The following is a 21,186-nucleotide window of genomic DNA, read 5'->3' as shown; positions in this document are numbered from 1 at the left end:
GGCCGTGCAAAACCGGGTTATTGCTAATTTTCGGGTTTTAAAAGGGTTATTGACTGCATGTAAGTGCAGTCATAGTTGCCTTCTTTGCAAATACTATTCTCTTCTATCAAACTTGTTGTATTCACACTTGGATTTGAACCATTTAGGCATCCCAATAAGAGAAAGAACAGGTTCATCCTTGCTGGAGTTCATCTTTAAGTCTAAAAGAATACTCCTTTACAGTTGAGCTGAATTGTTAGGCATGTGCGCTCTCTGGATAAGTGAAAATAAATCATGAGCTGTGGGGAGACAGGAAGTTAAAGCGATGTGCATGTGTAGTGAGGGTGGGGGGGTAGCTAGGGGTAGCTAGGGTGTGAGGGATGAAGGTAGAGTGTGATGGCGTTAACCAAGTGAGGATCTTACTGGAGCACATATTGACTTCTGGGCTGCGCATGCCATAGTACCCGGCTGGACAGTCGTGAAGACATTCCCCGTACTGCCTCATCCTCTCCCGCCGCAGAAACAGGAAGAGTTTAGGCTGGCATTTCACACAGCCGTTGTCTCTGGAGCACACCGAGCAGCCTTTACAGATGGGATACGCTCCATAGCTAGCTGCAAGACAAAAGAGGAAAAAAAAGGAGATTCATGAGATGGAGACAAACAGGCCATGCACAATGCAGTCTCCCTCCAGAATCTGCAAACCCCAAGCGGGTCCAACAACACAGCAGTTTCACAATAAAAAGGTCATAAATTGTTAAAAAAAAAAAAGAAATAAAACAGCATTCTCAGTGGCCCAAAGCTGTTACGGGCCTATATTTTGCATCACATCAATTTGTTAGACAAGATGAAAAACTGAAATTACAACATTTTTCTTAGCGGACCATAAAAGTTACTTGCCTATGTTTTGCATTACGAAAAACTTTATCAAGTGTGAAATCACACAACTATAATACAGTCAAAAACACTTACAAAGAAGTGCAGTAGGTAGTCATGATGTCTGTCAGTTATTGAAAATGCTGTTTTTGGACATGTGGATAAACCTTTTTTGTGAGATTTGGTTACAAAGCATTAAAGTGTCAGCGTGCTTCGAACGTGCCATGTGGTCACACAAGTTATAAACCAGCTTTAACTTTGTTATTCAATTATATCTCAGTGAACATCGATTGGCCTGGTCATGATATTTATAAAACGGCATGAATTCAACTTTTTTTTTTTTTTTATTTGAACATTTTGACTGCAGATAATACTTTGTCATGGCACCTTTGGTAGCGCAGACACTGTTCTGATCTGTTGTGGCAAAGAGCCACCTGAGAAAAACAGCTGAAACTGCGGTCACAAGCTGTGGGAAGTGACTGAAACAACAGCACTAAAGACACAAAAGGTTGAAATAAGTTTGAGTCGACTCTCTCCTCGGCTGCATTTCCACTGTACCATGAGAGATTTCACATGCAGGATGCATCGCTCCCCCTATTTTGTCATCAAGAGGAATTCACTGGAGGGGTGTACTTCAGTATTTAAAGTACACTATTTCAACTACATCTGAGGTTCATTTAAACTTTTTTGCTTTGTTGCAAAGCATAAAATTAACAACATCTGTAAGCATGTAACCCTAGCAAACGAAAGTCTCCTCTCCTCTCAAGCGCGGGCACCTTCCTTTTAAGCCTCATTCCTTCCCATGCCGTCCTGGCAGACGGACATTAAGGGATCATAATTAAGCAGGAAATTTGTCAGGACCCCATCAGCTTCTCCTCCATGGTTTATAGGTTTTCATGTACTTTGTTCTCATACTACGACTAACACAGCGCACCAGAGGAGAAACTTCTCAGCGACTGCAGTGATGCACTGCTTTGATTGGACAAGGCCCTCACGTCGCATGTTTTCATTTATTAGTTGGTCAAAGCTCAACTTTTTGTCACTTTCACCAGTCGTCCCAAGATGCTTTGCATATGTGATGACCACACTTCCTGGTAGAAAATTAATGCAAGTAATTTGTTTCGGCAGGTAGAGAGCGAGTGAGACGTTCAGCCATCTGGGGGGGACTCAGAGTAGAGCCACACTGAGACGATCCAACCGAGGTCGCGGTGAGATTCTGGCTCGGAGGGTTTCTGAGGGCTCCCTTAGGGTGTGTTTTGGGCATATCCAACCAGGCCTGGGTTGTGGGCTTGGCAGAAGACAGGAGAAATTCTGTCGGCTGTTGGGGGAATGCCTCAGTACCCTCCCAGATAAAAGGAGAAGGATGGAGAAGGTGGACAGGGAGATGGAGGACCGGGCCTTTCTTAGATTTGCCTGCTTATACTGCTACCTAATTTATTTATGAGTTAAAGGAGCTGTATGTAAGAGCAATAATAAGACGAATCATAAAATGACCCTGATATGTCAACAGACATTTAAAAATCATGTTCATTTCAAATACTTATGTCACTGACAACAGCACTCAAGCCAGGATATCCCAGTTTAAAAAGAGGAGTTGCAGCCCTCAACTGATGTTTATGTTGTCATTTTTTGTTTTGGCCTGAAGCTCCACCCTCCACCTATCTCCCAATCACCAAGTCAGTATTGTTTCTGAAGCTCCACCCTCCACCTATCTCCCAATCACCAAGTCAGTATTGTTTCTGAAGCTCCACCCTCCACCTATCTCCCAATCACCAAGTCAGTATTGTTTCTGAAGCTCCACCCTCCACCTATCTCCCAATCACCAAGTCAGTATTGTTTCTGAAGCTCCACCCTCCACCTATCTCCCAATCACCAAGTCAGTATTGTTTCTGAAGCTCCACCCTCCACCTATCTCCCAATCACCAAGTCAGTATTGTTTCTGAAGCTCCACCCTCCACCTAGGGCTGAAACGATTCCTCGAATAATTCGAGTAATTCGATTACAAAAAATGATCGAGGAATTTTCTCTGCCTCGAGGAATCGTTTAATTTATTTTTTTTTTATTTTTTTTTTTTCGTTTAATTTCACCAGCTCAAATCCTAGTATTACGCCCGGACCACATTTAATGCGACACAACACGCTGACGCTGCGCCGTTAAAGGGGGGAGAAAGAGGCGGCGGGTATGTTTGGTTTTAGTAACATCATGCTCAGGCAGTCTGCAATGGCCCAGACGGGAGACACATGTAGTTCAGTGCTTAACTTTTATTTTTAATCCACGCTATATTCTTCTGGTCCGTTCTCTATGTTCCCCCTCTAAAGCCAAAATTTTTGTTCCGCGTTAAATCGACGCAGAGCCTACGGCGCTCTCCGGCGAGGGCGGAGAGCGGCGGTCCGGCTGGCGTTGCCACGGCTACGCCGTAGCCTACGGCGTAGGGTACGCAGAAACGCGCACCATTCTGCGTTGTTGTAACGCGGAACCATAAATCAGCCTTTACCCGGTACATAAACCTCTGTTCCCGCTACAGTTTTAACTAAAAGAAAAGGCAGAAAATGTCAGAAAAATAAAAACTTAATAAAGCTAACTGGGTAGTTTTCATTTCATTTTATCTCTGTAGTCATTCATGGATAAAACAAGCAGCACTGGTGTCTAATGTGCTCCAATACAGCAGGTCTCATAATTGTATTTTGAACACTGCCAAAACTCTAACTTAAAACTTAACTACAACTTAAAATTTGCTTGACACAAATGAAAGTTCAATTGAAACACGTGGGAAAAACACCTAATCTTTTAAGTGATGTGTGTTATCAGGTGTAATGGCATTTTTAGGTTAGAAATAAGAACATTTCTTGGTAAGATCCTTAGTTTTTTGAGTGAAGGCAGTGAATTTGGTCGACTGGTGTAAGTTCAGGGTTTTTAAATGCACAGCCATGAACCTACTGGATTATATAATTTAGTCTTGATGTCAATTAACATTTTATGTATATTTATAATTGCTCTTTAACTAAACAAATATGTTTTATCCGATTACTCGATTAATCGATGGAATTTTCAGTAGAATACTCGATTACTAAAATATTCGATAGCTGCAGCCCTACCTCCACCTATCTCCCAATCACCAAGTCAGTATTGTTTCGGCATCCGGGTTGCCAGCTCGGCTCTAATTATCGCAGCCATGGCAGCCTACGTTCCTGCTGCATTCTGCAGCCTACCTGGCAACCTCTGGTCGGGGGGAGGAGGGGGAGGGTACACGCCGCTCAACAGTATTTTGAAAGTGACTGCAGTACCAGTTTTGGACATTTCTTACAGATGGCTCCTTTAAAGGGGTACGTTAATAATGTCAATTATCTTGAAAGAAGTAAGCTGTACATTAAACTGTATTAGCTTGAGTTAAATTCAATTGAACTGAACTGAACTGAATTCAGATGGATTGAAAACATCATTTATATCCACAGGAAAATGATGCTATTGGCTGCATCTCCAGAGATCATCATGAATACACTGAGGTGTTGCGTTTGTGGCCAAGCATAAACAGAGCTGACGGCGTTATATGCAGCATCAAGAGATAAACACAGGTGGACTCTCAGTAGACGCCACTGATTGACATTGAATTACCAGTAAGATGTTGTTGTCATGAAGCACTGCAATTCAATTCAAAATTCAAATTCAAATTTGTTTTATCAATCCCTGAAGGGAAATGAATCAAGGGGTTGGGTTGGGGTGGCTCCTCCTTCACTTTTACCTCTCCCTCTGTCATCTCTTTCTGCCTGTTTTATCCAAAATCCTCAAAGAAACCAGTTGGAGACAGGAAAATATGAGCGCATCCATGTCTCGCTCAACAACATCCAATATTCCAGCTATGTCCCAACTCCAAGCTCATCCACTTTACTTGTCAGTAAATGCAAATTGCATCATGATGATATAATGAAATGGTTAAAACTTTCCCTCGTCGTTGTCCCGTCTGCAAGTTTTAGGTCAGTGATTCCACAGGCGGCTGGGGAAACTCATCTATCATGGGGGCTGGTGTGACTGTACGAGTAACAGGGGCAGAATTATTTTGGATCAAAGTACCATTACTCATTTGTTGATGGCCCTGAGTTCACCCGATGACAGAGGGGTGAACTTAAGCCTTAACTCAACCGTAGGAGGCCCAACCAGAAGAATACAAACCAAATATATGAACAAAACCATAATAGATGCATCAGCGGGATATTCTTGACTTCATAGTAAATATGTCAAACTCAACAATTTGTCATTCATACAAACTCTGGTTCCCCTCTCAACTTTCGAATGATGATTGGTTATGGATGTGAATGTTGCATTAATTCTGGTCAGAGTTGGCCTTCTAAACGATTGTGTTGAGACAGCTGATGAAAGCCGCCCAAAAAAACCACAGTGGCTCTGGCCACAGCTCCAGTTGCCTGCAGAAGACAAAGGAGACAGTAAAAAGATAGTCCATTCGCCAATAAGCGACTTTCTATGTAAACTCCTTTGCGTCCCACTTACAGGAAAATGTCCTTGGGCGAATCCAAACAAGAGACAACTTCAGTTGATCTCAGCCAAGTTTTAAATATCACAAGCAGGGACCGGCTAACAGCAGCACTCACACTGAGTGACCTACCACAACGCTTCATAAAACACTGTGCAGTAGGCCGGACAAAGCCTGGGAGACAGAGCAGAGCACGTCTGCGTTATTGGCCAAAGATCCTCATATTATGTTTCTCTGAACAGATTCGCCCAGACCAAAGTAAAAGCTAAGTGGGCCCAGTGCAAGCATCGGTTTGTAATCAGATGGAAATCAGTCAGCGGATGTCAGGAGCTTCCTCAGATTCATTTCTTTCTCTTTTTGAACTACTAGTCCTTTTTGCTTGAGCGCTGGGAGACGGTCGTTTGAGCGGTATGTTGGCTGGGCTGAAGTGTATCCATTTTACTGAAACCAGTGTGGATGGAAGTAAAATTAAGTGCTAACCAGAATGTGTCTCTGATGGTCTTTAAGGATGAGGTTTACAGTGACACCCCATTGATCACAGCATTGCTGGGATGCATGCTCCCGAGCCTATTTATCCCACAGACCGGTGATGGTTCATCTCCAGCCGGCATCCATTCAGTAAGACATGGAGAAGATGAAGGAGGAACGACAACCCCAAATTATCACTAATTTTGGCTCCTCCGATTCTCAAATGGAAAATTGTGTCTCATGTTGAACTGTCAATTCAGTGTTTAAGATATTATTATTTCTAATTCCAGTCGTGCCAGTGCTCGCTGTCATCCGATTCACTTCAGCATCCTCTGAGGCAACGGGGCTGGTGCTTCTACGGCGCTACGCCTCATGCAGCTGGAACAAAAGTTTCCATCAGGTAATACCACAACCAAGATTTCCGACTCGCGTCCCATTTCTCATTCTTTCAGTCTTTCCACTTTGTAAAATTAAACTGCTCCATTAGACCAAACCTCAGTACCCAACTATATGTTTTTATATAATATACAATCTAGAAGTGTTTACAGCTAAAGGACAATCACATTTCCTTATTCGCTCTGAATGAAATACTGACAGGAACTGAACACCAACTTGGCAAATGTTTAAAGAGTAGAGACTGGAAAGCTTCTTTCTGCAGTCTGTTTTGAGAAAGTTCAAATCTGTCTCTATTAACGTTGTTCCAACAGTCTCCTCCAAACAACTCTGAAAAAAAAGGATATATTAGCCCGTGTTTGTTACATCAACAGCTGGTCCATTATCAGGCTCTTCCTAATCCTGGCTCGAATATTCGGTTCGCTCTTTATCAAGAAATGCCTTTTGCTGGTGGTGTATCTCACAATGCGCTGAGAGTAAACATAACTGCACCAAGTCTGAAAGAAGCGTAATCCCACATCCTGGAATTACCATATAACTGAGTAGAAAAATGAAGAGAAGGAATGACTGTACATGGTAGAGAGAAACTGTTGGTGCTGATCATGGTAGATTAGGTTTTGTATGTGTCTGTGGAAAGGTTTGGAGGTTCAGGCCACAGGTATGTCAGGAAAGAGGCCACAATTCACGGCGTCTGGAGCGGCGCTGTCCAACTCACGTCCCACACCACTGGCATCAGTTCCAACGCACTTTACATCAATCTGTCGACTGCCAGCAGGTTTAAGACATTCTAAAGAGGAAGCGCGTGTTTGTATTAATCCTATTTTCTTAGAAGAGGAGGAAGAGGAAATCGTAAAGAGACTTGTAGAACTCTCCATCTCACTGCATTTGCATCTGGAACTTAATTTGGCAAGAACGTGAAGTTGTGCGGTGGAATGAACTCTGGGTTGTACATGTGGTCTTTGTTTTGCATATTATGTCCGCTCAAAGCCAATGCATGTGAATTTTAACCGTATTTTGACACATGCCCAACACTCGCCTGGGATTTTTTTTCTTCCCCCTCCCTCACAAATCATGTAAACCGCTTTGAAACAAAAATGACCCAGACGTGGAGAGAAGATGCACAGAACGTCGTGGTCACTGTGTGATTGGGGATACTCGATTTAAAACACACACATTTTTCAAGACAGGAGATGAGTGCACGCATTAGAAGTGGCAACTCCTTGCACACGATAAACTGATGTCGTTTACAGTTTCAACCACAGAGTGCACATTACATGAAACAAAACAAATCCACAGTTCCCACTTCTGAAAGATCCCTCTGGGCCTCAAGTATTGTATTTACAAAAGCCAGAGTCTATTCGAACATTACTGAGGAACGCCTACATGAGAACGTTTTAGCACAAAGGCTTAATAAGGGCCTCAGTGTGTCATCTGTACAAGGCAGAGGGGCTGCTACAAAGCTGCAGCTCATGCAGACGAACCACATGAAGGACCCCTCCACATCCTCTTCCTCAGTCGTCAATAACGCTGTGACAGCTAGGTTACGGTGATTCCAAGCACTTTTATTCATTCACATCTAAAAAAAAAAACAAAAAAAACGCTATTAACATAAAACATATGTTTAAAAGAAGTGGAAGCATCTGTGTGTAAATAAGTAGCACCTACCGCAGGACGGACGGTTAGCGCACTAAGGAACTGACTTCTGAATATTTTCGATAAGAGTAAAGAAACCTTCTAGTCTAGAAATCTAGACGTACCGCTTGCAAATTCAAATTTTCTTTGCATGTTTAACTACTATCCATAGGTCATTAACTACGCCCAAAAGTCACAGGGAACCAATCAAATCAGTCCATCCTTGTAGAGAGAGTCTCTGGGCGGGTTTAACACGATGACGACAGAACAGCGGCGTTATGTGGATGTAAAGCAGTGAAGAAGCTCCAGCTGAGGAGCAGCACTGGTTTGAATCAGCTTTGGCATCAAGAGTTAAAGGTTCTGACTTTTTCTTTGAAAATTGAACAGAAGGCGGTATTCAAATCATTCCTTGGTAGATGTATTTGCTGTTGATCGTTTCTGTCGCTATGAATACATCACCTTGTTCGTTGCTCTGATTGGCTGAAGCGCTAACCAACAGCGCGCAAAGTCTAAGCAACTGTCGGCGCCGCCCCATGGACGGATCGTTTTCAGACCCCGAATCTTTCTAGATGTGGATCTGATCTATCAGGCTAGGAGCATTGCAGAGTTAAAACAACTGTAATCAGATTTTTTTATTTATGTTTATTTGATATGGACATAGCAATTACATTGGACAAACCAGATGCATTGTTTAAGTGTTTTAGCACAAGTGCTAATTCGCAACACTTGTCCATAGGCAGCTTTTGAAAAGAGATAAGGCACATTAAGTGATGTTAAGGACCAAAATGACGTGAAACAAAGCAATTTTAAATGAGAACAGCATCAATATAACAATCAGTGATAACACATGGATGCAGCACGGCGATGTCCAAATAAATAGCTGTTTCAATCTTTCTAACAAGATTCAAAACTAATATTTCACTTAATTGATAGGGTCCCCTCTCTGTCCATACTAACTTTGAATGTTGCACTACAGATAAAAGACATATTCTCAGCTTACATTTAACAAAACAGATAGGGAGTTAATGTTAAAAAATACCAGGCGTTTAGTAAAAAAAAAAAACAAGGCCCGTCCATTTTTTTGTTAACGGTTGTATTTGACTAATTAAAAAGTGACAATCTAGGCCACTGAATTAAAGTGACACAGTGAGTGCAGACTTTGGCATTCAGTTAGAAGAACCTATGATCTTCTGGTGAGGTTTAATTCTCTTATTCATGTGAGAGAATTGGAAATATCTACATCACAACGCGCTTCTTTGTACGGCCGTGTGGTTCCTGGGAGGATTGCTGTAAATGCAGCTCACCAGCAATCAGGGCTGCGCTGTGATCAACCACAAACCCAAACTCCATCTCAGGTACGTCTTTCATGACATTAAAGCAAGTGTGACAAGCTGCACCGGGGGCTGCCAAAACCCCGCCGCAAATACACAGGGTTCCACCCACAACCGGCGAACCCCCTGGCCTCCGCTCACCTACCGTTACCCATGAAAGCCCTCACATTAACCTATTCCAACTTTCTGCAATTTAAAACCCTAACAAGGCAAATTACACATAATTTTGTGTGTCTCTCGGAGCCCCGAGCTTAACTTTCAGAACAAGAAAACATTCTTAGACATGAGTTTCGCTCATGTGGGACTAGAGTCGACCAACCTTGGCAAGAACACTTCAGCGCAGCGGCCTCTGAAAACCATTTTCAGGCTTTTCAATTTTATCATGAAGCTAAAAAAAAAAAAAAAAAACAGAGGTGACAATACAAACCAGACCCTGTCTGCTTTCACACATGCTACAATTAACAGCATGAGCATAGATTCACATTTTATAACACGTGTACAGCATGACCTCCTTGGTCTTTAAGAATATAGTTACGTGCTTGTCTCTCACCTCTCTCTTGGGCAGTTTTAGGACATTTTTCTTCTTGTAAATCATATGCCAATATCAATTTTTAAACCTTCAATTACTGCTATTATGTTCATTGGCTTTAAAATTCACTGGCACAGAAAGCCTTAAAAGAATACACGCTCTGACTCGAATATTAGGCATAAAAATCGAATTTCTCACATAAGTAGATGATGATACTAGACACAGTGAAATGTGGCTTACTGGATTATTGTTTTGACTAGACCCTTGTGGCACTAAATAGACAGTGATAGAAAAATGCCAAAGGTTTTGATTAACTGCTAAAATTATCCAAGAATGGGGCACACGTGTCGATATCATAACACTGCTGTTCCAAACATGGCCAATTGGAGAACTGGAGCTGATATCAAAACAAAACTGATCCTATTCTCACCCAGACTGCCATTTCTCCATGGTCTTCTGGTATTTGGACCTAATAATACAACTGTAAATGCACTTATCCAGCATATAGGGGAGGTTTTAGATATAAAGTGAACAAAAACAAAAGTTTCTTTCCTCATTCACTATATCTATAGTATCAGTAAGATGAATGGGCACTAGGAATGGGCGATATTTTACCATTCACGATATACCGTCAAAAAAATTCCTCACGATAAGAATTTGTTATATCGCGGTAAAAACGATAAATTCCCGTTGATGACGTTTTTGTGTAAAGCCGGATTTATGGTTCTGCGTTAAATCCACGCACAACGTACGTGTGAAGGAAGGAAGGAAGGAAGGAAGGAAGGAAGGAAGGAAGGAAGGAAGGAAGGAAGGAAGGAAGGAAGGAAGGAAGGAAGGAAGGAAGGAAGGTAGGAAGGAAGGAAGGAAGGAAGGAAGGAAGGAAGGAAGGAAGGAAGGAAGGAAGGAAGGAAGGAAGGAAGGGAGAAAACAAGGAAAGAAGGATGGAAGGAAGGAGAGAGCAGGAGGAAAGAAGGAAGGAAGGAAGGAAGGAAGGAAGGAAGGAAGGAAGGAAGGAAGGAAGGAAGGAAAGAAGGAAGGAAGGAAGGAAGGAAGGAAGGAAGGAAGGAAGGAAGGAAGGAAGGAAGGAAGGAAGGAAGGAAGGAAGGAAGGAAGGAAGGAAGGAAGGAAGGAAGGAAGGAAGGAAGGAAGGAAGGAAGGAAGGAAGGAAGGAAGGAAGGAAGGGAGAAAACAAGGAAAGAAGGATGGAAGGAAGGAGAGAGCAGGAGGAAAGAAGGAAGGAAGGAAGGAAGGAAGGAAGGAAGGAAGGAAGGAAGGAAGGAAGGAAGAGAGAAAACAAGGAAAGAAGGATGGAAGGAAGGAGAGAGCAGGAGGAAAGAAGGAAGGAAGGAAGGAAGGAAGGAAACAAGGAAAGGAGGAAGGAAGGGGGAAAAGAGGAAGGGAAGAAGGAAGGAGAGAGCATGAGGAAAGAAGGAAGGAAGGAAGGAAGGAAGGAAACAAGGAAAGGAGGAAGGAAGGGGGAAAAGAGGAAGGGAAGAAGGAAGGAGAGAGCATGAGGAAAGAAGGAAGGAAGGGAAAAAAGAAGGAAGGAAGGAAGGAAATGAGCCTGAAAGAAAGAAAGAAAGAAAGAAAGAAAGAAAGAAAGAAAGAAAGAAAGAAAGAAAGAAAGAAAGAAAGAAAGAAAGAAAGAAAGAAAGAAAGAAAGAAAGAAAGAAAGAAAGAAAGAAAGAAAGAAAGAAAGAAAGAAAGAAAGAAAGAAAGAAAGAAAGAAAGAAAGAAAGAAAGAAAGAAAGAAAGAAAAAAGGATAAATTCCCATTGATGACGTTTTTGTGTAACAAACATGGCGGGATAGATTCATAGTTGAAAAGGTGGAGTTGAATTGGTATTTTTGTTATCGTCATTTTTATCGTTATCAGGATAAATGCCAGAAATGATCGTGATACATTTTTTAGTCCATACCGCCCATCCCTAATGGGCACCAATGGAGGACCCACAGTTTTGGAGCAATAGCTGGTCAAGATGAAGTGTGCTCTCAAGTGGAAAGCATCACATTCAGCAAATAAATGATATAATTTCCTCGTGGCACTCGGACAAATGTTGTTTATTGTCCAGCTTACTTCCTCTTAAATGCTGTGAGCTCACTGCTGCTCCACTGGGGAAGGAAAAAGTGAAAGCTTAGGGGAGAGAAAGGGCAGGTACAGCGCTGGAGCAGTGAAGTCGCTTACTGGATCTTTTCAAACCACCGAAGCATCCAGGCTCACGCGTCGGAGCTGTAGCCTTGTCAGCACTCTCAGCCCGTGGTTCACGAGCCGTTAGGGCCTTTCAGTAATATCCAAGCCTGGAAAAAGCTGGAAAATTGCATCAAATTGCCTATTTTTCAGGGGTCCTGACTTTATTTGATATACATGTGAAACTCTCACTTAGCTCAAAAAACCAGCAGAGAAAAAGCAGAAGGGGGTGAGGGGAGATGCACGTCGGGTCCGCGCACTGAAGGCGCTTTTCTGTTCCAATTTAGTAGAAAATGTGCTGGACTCGACGCCGCTTCTCCTCCAGCTGGAAATAGTCAGGTTTTGGGATCTAGGTTTTTTTTCCTCCAGTTTACGTTAACAAATCACAGTGTACGCACATGTTTATAATTTAGGACAGTCCTGCTGCTTATAATGATTTTGCACCGTGAGTCTAAGCAAACACATTTGCTGTCAGACATATTAACTCAGCCAAAAAGGTTCCTGTGACACACTTCCACCAGGCGGGCCGCCCGCGCGAAGCACCAGGACTTGACCCGTCACTTGAAAGAGCGTTGGTTAATGTTGGGGGCGAATGGGCAAAGCAGACACCCACAGCTCAAACGGGCTACTGGAAAAATCCTAACAAACAAACGGCCAGTCCCTTTTTGCTGCACAATAAAACAATAAGTAATCTAATTTTGTTCGACTTGAAAGGCTGAGCCACAGTTACACGTGAGTGACAAAGCTAAATCTGATTCATTAGAGGACCACAGAGCATTCGTTTGGAACAAACGCTGTGGAACAATCACACTGACATTTGAGAATTTGACAAAAGTAATAAAAATCTGACACTCCACGTGCAGCATGATCCAGAAACTCCCCCCCTTCCTCCCTAAAGGATGCGTAAAAAAAATGCTTATATGAGATTACAGGTCTTGCTTTTTATTCTCAAGTCTGTGACTTTATGACAGAGCTGGGCAATCCCGGCCCTGCACGTTTTAGATGTTTCCCTGCCTCAGCACAAATGACTGTGTCATCAGCAGGCTTGTGCAGACATTGATGACACGCTGATAAAGACCATTAACTACAATCAGGTGCATTAAAGCAGGGAAACACCTAAAAAACGGCGGACAGCAGCCCTGGAGGACCAGGACTGCCCACCGCTGCTTTAAGACGTAGCTCAACCTTCATCTCTGCAGCTTAAACTAACAACCATGTTGGCAAACAGCTATGCTTTCTTTCTTTTTACAGTTTATGTGAAACATTTATGAACGCAATGTTGGCACACTGAGTACATTCATGCCCAAATGAGCAGATTTGAAAGGGTGTGGGTGGCAGAATAACATTTAGGATGACTTGTCTGTCGTGCTTTTTGAAGGACTTGTTCAATGCTGATCTGAAACAAAGCCAAGTGCGTGTCCTCATGTGACGTGTCCTGAGCCGCTCTGTGACATTTATGAACTCTGAATGTTTTAGTTCCTGAAAATTCTCCGCTGTAAGGTCCTTCCTCTGAGCGTCTGCTCGCTTAGATCCCCATCAGAACTCTTCTCTACAGCTCAGCTACGCTAACTTCTCCCACTCAGCCTCCTTCATACAAAAAAAGGAAGAAAAAAACAGCCTCGCTTTTCCTTTAAATGTGGTCCCAAAGTGTAATGCTATCAATCCCTTAAAATTCTTAACCTGTAATTTGAGTGGATTCTTTGTTTATCGTGTAAAACTGTTAACATGAGGTTTAAAAACTAGACTTTTATAGGGAGGCGGTCTTTGGCGTGAGACGATAAACCGATGTCTGCCAACACACTACCTAACACGAAACCATGGTTGTACTACCACAAATCAGCCCGCTGCACTAAAATGTCTGAGTGTATTTCATTTCAGTTGCTTTTCATCTGTAAACGACAGAATATGTTAAAAACAACCCACCACACTGCATATCACTTATGTTATCAAGTTGGTGAAGAGGGAGCTGCTACTGACTCCGTTCAGCCTCCATATCCAACCCTGCTGCCAACACAAATCGAGCGTGAAACTTCCTTTTTTACATTTTTATGTCCTTCTAACGACCAACTTCTCTTTTCCCATGGAGTTGGTCACTAACTAAAGACTTTCCAGAGCGAAAAAGGAAAGCTCTGGCACATGTACTGACAGAAAAGAGCAGCACGAGCAATGACGAGGGAGTCCGAACAGTAAAAACAGGGGTTGAAAAATATCCGCTGTAAAGCCATTCACCGTCTTGCACCTCCATCTATAAGTCATGAGATCCATTCATGCAACAGGTAGAGCTACTTTAATACGCTGCACTGTCCTGTGTGGACTGCAAGGTGGCCTTTCATCCTGTGGCCTTTGTACAGTGGCGTAACAGGGTGTAACACGTTTACATGCACTAACAGAAAGTCAAATTGTTGCCTTAATCCGAAGAAATCAAAGTTTTAAAAACCATGTATACACATTAGCCGGGCTGTAGTCGAACCGAACTGAAGCTCTTGAGGTGGAGCTATTGGTGCCAGATAATTCAGTCCTAATTCCAGTTATTCCAGCATGTATACACAACCCACGCTTAGCCGAGCTAGCAACTGCCCCGGGACTCCCCCTTCCAGAAGTGACAACACCACAAAAGCCAGAATATCAACACAGTAGGAGAAGAAGACGAAAAACAAAGAAGGAACCGGAAGAATGCCAACGCAAAAGTTTGTGCCACCTAACATCGCAGAGTCAAACGCACCTCACTCAATATTCGATTGTCTTCTTGCGCATTTATACTTTGATTTCTCGGAAACTCCAGTTTAATCCTTAGCTTGATTTAGATGTACATGTAACCACACTGAGTCGCGTAACATGGTGTAAGAGTGGGGTAACAGCGGAGAAATGAGTCCTGTGTAAATTGCCAATGGAGAAAGGTGTAGTTGGGCTGCAAACTCTACACAGTGGATGAAATCACTCCATGAGACAGCCAGGCCCTTCTGTCAGCAGTGTTCAGACCTGCTGTTACATCTGGTCAAGTGACAAGTAAAGTAAAGATGCTGCTACCACAAAAACCCACCAAGTCTTCCAGCAGAGAGGTCAGAGAGCCAGGGACCGGCTGGACTGGCCGCACAAGAACGTAGAGCTAGCGATGGAAGGTAAGGTCCCTACCGATCATTGGATTAACAGAATCTTTGCTACCAATATTTAGGTAAACTTGGAAGACGCAATAACACATCCTGGAAACATACACCTTCACTCTAAAGTATTACAGTAGTCACATTTGCATTTTGTGCAATTTAGACTTAGACAAAACCTAAATATCACAAAGATAATCCACTTATCAGCAAAAGTGTAATAAAAACACTTTTTGCACATTTCCACGTCTCTGGCAACGCGGATTTGACGTAGCCAGTCGATTTAAAGTCATCAAAATCTAGTTTTTCAATTGTTTTGGGCCTCGTTAATACGATATAGTTGTGGTATAACATTATTTAATTGTTATGCATCACTGCATTACATGAGGGCTTTGCCTCTGAACAATCATTTGAATAATCATCCGCTTCTTTCTTCTTCTGTTGACTGTTTTCCCAGCAGTTGCTATGATTCATCAAAGATGTTTATCGTCCTTCTACTTCCAGTCCAGATCTTCTTCTTCGTTGTTTTGAAGAGAAGTCTTGCAGGAAGACATACAGAGCGTTACGAAGATACGACAGAGAGTTACGCTCATAAAAAGAAAAACACAGACCCCCCGCAGTGGCACCTTTTTGTCACAAATTCAAAAGTTTTGCTTTTATTTTGAAAAAAGTAAATGGAAACGCAACTACTGTAAATAAACAATGGATCCTTACTCATGCTGTCATCAGTGGACGGCAGGTCAAGGTAGCATGATATATGCTACTTTCAAAATCTTATGTTGTTTTCCTTTAAACACTGCAAGATGAGTTAGTAACATTTTTTTATTTAGTTTTTGTACATTTTCTCTGTCGTCTGCCACTATTTATGTGCAGTTCTGGTTCAGACAAGCGGACAGTATAAACCTTTAAAGTTATTCCAGAGTTTCGCATTTTTTCACTTTGTCTAACTGGGTGACTTAATGTATAATTGGTAAATGTTTATGAATGTTCTGCAAGAAACTTAAAGGCTATTAAACCTTTTCATGCAATTTCATTGGAAAATGTGTTTATTTGTGTTTCTCACTGGAAACTGGATGAAAAACAACTGAGCAGCAACTGGGGGATTTACTTTCTTTGCACGTGTGCTATGATATCTGAGGAAGCTCGTCGTCTTTTTAGTGGCTGCCTTTTCTGTGGTTTGCCATAGTTAACCATTGAGTTGAACATTCAAAATTCAAAATGAGCTAATATTTTCCTGGAAATGGCAAAATGTATCAGTTTCAGCATCTGTTCTTTATGACCTATTGGAAATAAAATATGTATATGGTTTACGAGATTTGCAAATCATTGTTTTCTGTTTTTATTTACTTTTAACGCAGCGTTCCGACTTCATTGGACCTGGGGTTTGATTACGTTTGACAAATTTTCATTTTCATTCCTGCTGTAACACAAGAGTTTCCGCGTCAGAGATAAAGTGTCTGTCTTACTGTGTTCTTTGTCTTTTTTTATAAGAGAATGCCTGACAAACACTTGGTGTCGATCATTTTGGAAAGACCTCCGAGCGAAACTATCTACCTAAGAAGAGCTTCGCATTACTTTTTCTAATATTATCTACATCATTTTTCCAAGCCAGGGATCCTACTAGCCACTAATTTGTAGAAATTGCAAGATATGCAACATGTACAATTATGCAGGACGTGACACCAGGCAATGTTTTGTAAAAGAAACAGCATCAGTTTATTTGTTTTAAAGACATGTTTTTTTTAGCAATAATGGAAGCTTGTACCTGCATAAACTTTTTCCACTGGAGTTAATTACAAAACAGACGGCCTGTACAACATCACATCTATGCTGAGCTAGTACCGCTTGCATTACTTGTAATAGAAAGAAAAATATCTGCTACTTGTAACAAAAGCCATGCCGGACTGCTCCAAACCGTGCCATGTCATGGAAACACAAAATAAGTTGGCTGGTTGAGAGACATATGCTGCCTGTATGAACTATGGGGGACGCCAACATTGTAGACGACCTGCTTGTAGCTCGTAGCTGCAGCTCCAGATTACCGGCTCGTTTCATGTTTGTGCTTTCAAGAAATCAAAGCCATCTGTGTATATGTCACCGAAAACACGCCAGGGCTCACAGCCTGGCAGGGGGGGCCGAGCAGGTGCGTCGGTCCGCTTCAGCTCAAGATTGTTAAACAATAAAGTTTTAGTTGTGTATTGCATTTCCCGACATAATGGGGACTATGTTTTCAGGATTTGGTCAAATCTTCTACCAAACAATAATCCCTGAGCTGGAAGATCTTATATAGAAATATCGACAAAGAGTTTCCTTGGGATCATCCGTCTTGTTGAGTTTAAACACAGCTTTGTACAGTTTGCATCAGATAACTTTGCTATTAATATTTTATGATGGATTTTGACTTAAGCTACATGTTTCGGGTCAATGCAAACAATGTGAAAGAAAATAAAAATGTAAAAATCCAGCTGGCATGATCTGAGGATACAAGCTGCAGCGTTTTGACACTTTCTGCCACGCTAATGGTGACTTATTAAAGCCCCGACCCGTAAGTCAAGTAAGTGCTATGGAAAGCTCTACGATTATGTAGGAGAGAAGAAAAAAAAACGGAGACCTTCATGTGGCGGTCACGTAACAGCTTTGCCTCTTCATTGTGGGTTGAAGTCCCATAAAGCTTTGCTTTTTTTTTTTAAACTTCAGCCAAGCCTTGAAAACATCAGAATGTGTTTGCAGTCAGTGTCGATGTAATTCAAACACTTTGCTCAAACAATGCAAATCTGGTTGAACCTTTTGTTTCAGTGAAAACAGACAACAAAACAAAAATCATCTTAATAGAATTTTCACATTTTCAACAATAGCGGTCAAGAATGATAGATTAATGAGTCCATTGTATCTTTGGGTCCATATTTTGTAGATTTACAGCTCAGCTTTCATGTGGTTTCAGCAAAAAAGTGTAAAATCCAACACATTGACACAATGTTGCACAAGAGACATCCCAAATCGAAGAGGATTTTCTTTTATGTCAGCCCGCATCACTTCTGCTTGTTCACATATTAACAGACTTAAACCCCGTATAGGACATGCTTTTCCTCTTTAGAAAGAAGAGAGATCAAACTGGCACGTCCAGCAGAGTTGGAGTGACCATCACTCAGCATCTTCCTGATATTCTTGGTTGCAATGTCCACTTTCTGTGCGATGTTTGGAGGGTGCAGGTGAAAACCAGCTTTACGGTACTCAAGTGTGGAAGCACCACATGGGCTTTATCGCTCCCTACATGCACCAGGAGAAGAGCATGTGGTTCATGTTTCTTGCTACCTCCAAGCTCATATCATCCATCTTAATTCCCTCCTTCAGAGAAGATGCTTGGCGTTCTTGAGTTAAAAACCTCAACGGTTCCAACAGGTTTTCAGCAACTCGCGCGGTGCTGACAGCACTGCTCTTTTAACGCAAGATCTCAGTGTTGTATCCATCAACACATTTAGGAGAAATCAAAGCATTATGAGTAGCATGCAGTTGGACTTTATCTATTACGCTATCAGACTATCAAAAATGCTGTCTGAACATACAAGTAGAAAAATGGGATGTCGACATTTGACGTATTTCTGGAGGCAGAACTGCATAAATCTCAGCTTTTTACATGGGTTTGGGCCGAAATTCATTTTCTTTTAAAATCAATAAATCATTTAATAACTTTGTATTCATGAAAGGCTAGAGATAATGTGATTTGATAAAAATAAATTTAAAAAACTAATTTTGAAAGAGGTGGAATTAGCTTTTGAAATAGTTTTACGTGATTCTAGGCCTGAAGGTTTTCAGCGTTGCATCATTTAAGGAAACAGTGCGCATTTACGAGAATCTTGAAAATGAGAGCAAAAAAAAAACATCATTCCGAAAGAGGCAGTAAGAGACCGTTTTCAACCGGGCACCTTGAGCCTTCAAATGAAGAAGAAGCAACAAAGTTTCTGCATTGTCAAAGAATGAAAATGCATAATAGAAATGAATCCCAAAAGAACGTGAACCATGCTAAATCTGAATATTTCAATATTTACACTCCCCTAAATTCACTCAAGCTGTGGGAGAAAATGTGTTTTGCTTTCTTAAGGAAGGGAAGAAATGGCTAAGGGGAAAAATGTGGGTGGAGTGGCTCCTATTAGCCCACATGTTGGTAATTTATCACACATAAACCTCACACCTAATTTTCACACCTATAGCTCAATGTGCAATGAGTCTTGTAATTCACTCATTTACTCGTGCACGTGCACACACACACATGCTCTAATGGAGGACGGCTTGCATTTTTCTTTGTACCAGGAAGGGTCCTACGGCATCACGGCCCAGGATCAATCAAGTCGGCTGGCGTGCTTGGCATATTTGCACTGCATGTAGCAATGCTCCATCGCTCCCACCCTAACATGTGTTCGCCCTCCCCTCCACATTTGTCATCACCTTGACTAAATTCATCTCCACTTCCAACTCACGCACATGAAAAACAATGGAGCTGGATTTTTCATACGTGCCAGAAACATATCTGGAGATCCAGATGGGAGATACTCTTTTTCTGAGGTGCAAAACAAAACCCAAATAAAATACACGCATTATTGTTTTGATATTTCCGCTCTGTAATTGGCTGTGCTGCCATGTTTTTTCCCAGAAGTAAAATGAGAAACCTGATATGATAAATGATATAACCTGAGAGAGCTGCCAACCATCAAGAAGCAACAGCTGGAAAAAAACGCAATAATGAAATGGTAAGAAATGCACAAGGGAACCTGCATTTTCACTGCAGGAATCTGGAGCTAAACAGAATTCAAGGAGAGATATCTCAGCCCCAAAAAGCCTCCATCGCAGCTAGGTGGTACTTTTGAGATTACTGGGAGCTTTCTGACTCTCTGATTCATCAAGTTCAATCAGCACTTTATTTCTGTCAATCTGAGCAATTACGATGATAATCTCTGATGTTTCATGATAGTTATGCTGTAAGGAAAAACATCCAAAACTTCACAGAAAAAACTAAACATTAATGGATCCGAAGAGGATGGTGTCAAAGTGCGTCTCCTCGTGTTTCCACAAGGTAGTCGAGGAGATTCGGATCAGCACACGATAGCTCTGATTCTGAGTAATAAAAAGTAAATTGCGGATTCTTTCACGGCAGTTATGTTCTCAGACACAATTAGAAATACCCAAAAAACTGTGTCAAGCTTAAAGCAGCACAAAGGAACTGCAATTCTTTAGCTCAGTGGCTCCACCTTCAAGTTAAGTTGCTTTTGCGACACCGTCATTTTATTTTAGTCTTCCTTGATCACTCTCGCCTTTTTTTATTTTATTTTTTATTTTATTTTAGTCTTCCTTGATTACTCTCGCCTTCTCTTCTGCCACTTTCTAGAACCATCTGGGGGCCTCTGCCACGGTGTCCACCGCTTGTGCCGTAAACCACTGGGAGTCCAAACCTGCTTGGCTTGTTTTTGCAGACAATGGTGCTGGAAGACTCCTGGACTCAAGTAAATATTCCTTTAAATGAAACTGAAGCTGATATTTCAACCTGAAATCCTTGCGGACTACTGTGTCCAGCACAGCAACCATTGCGCCAGACTTCTGGAGATTTCATTTGCTTAATCTATCAATGATGTATTTATTTTCTAAACCAGATGTAACTTTTCTGACTGGCCTACTATCTATCACAATGTGAACGTCTGTTGCAATGTTCTGCCAAATTAACCTTTTAACAAAATATAACCTCAGACCCCGTCCTGACCCACCGGTGCTAAAAAGGAGATCTGAGGTGGGGGTCAAAAGTGGAGAACACCACAGGAGACAGAAGGCAGAGACCCCATCCCACGTTCACTTCTGGTGCCTGAAACTTCTACACATCAAAGTCGTTTTCTTGTCACAAAAAACTGTCCTGGATCAAATATCGATAACGTGGATTTCCAGTGAAGATAAAACACCTGTGTTTATTTCCCTGCCTAACGTCATGCTGGTTTTGTTGTGGAAATGGCCACATTATCTGAGCCCTTTTTTCATGAACTCCCTTGGAGCTGCTACCTGCCCAAATGGAGAGGTTGTGTTTAGGTGGGACCATGCAAGAACTTAAATACAGACGTAAAACTGCTTCAAAACAGCCGTGGGAAAGTAAATGTAATTCCGCTTTAGGTTTTATGAATCACAACTTAATAATAACGAGATAAAAACAAGCCCAAAGAAGAAGGTGCGTTA

At 41.8% G+C, this 21,186-nt stretch overlaps 1 protein-coding gene across 2 annotated transcripts in view; it reads right to left on the bottom strand.

The window, feature by feature from the left end:
* The window catches only part of rspo2 (R-spondin 2), a 76,860-nt gene that overhangs the window by 43,151 nt on the left and 12,523 nt on the right, over positions 1-21,186 (bottom strand). For both annotated transcript variants that reach the window (XM_061716316.1, XM_061716315.1), the window contains exon 2: positions 403-591. In XM_061716316.1, the coding sequence (XP_061572300.1) occupies positions 403-591 (189 nt within the window). The remainder of the gene's footprint in view (positions 1-402; positions 592-21,186) is intronic.

This window comes from Cololabis saira, chromosome 3 (genome assembly GCF_033807715.1).
Source record: "Cololabis saira isolate AMF1-May2022 chromosome 3, fColSai1.1, whole genome shotgun sequence".
Lineage (NCBI taxonomy): Eukaryota > Metazoa > Chordata > Actinopteri > Beloniformes > Belonidae > Cololabis > Cololabis saira.
Note: the sequence above shows the minus strand (reverse complement) of the source record. Positions and strands in the feature narration are given on the sequence as shown.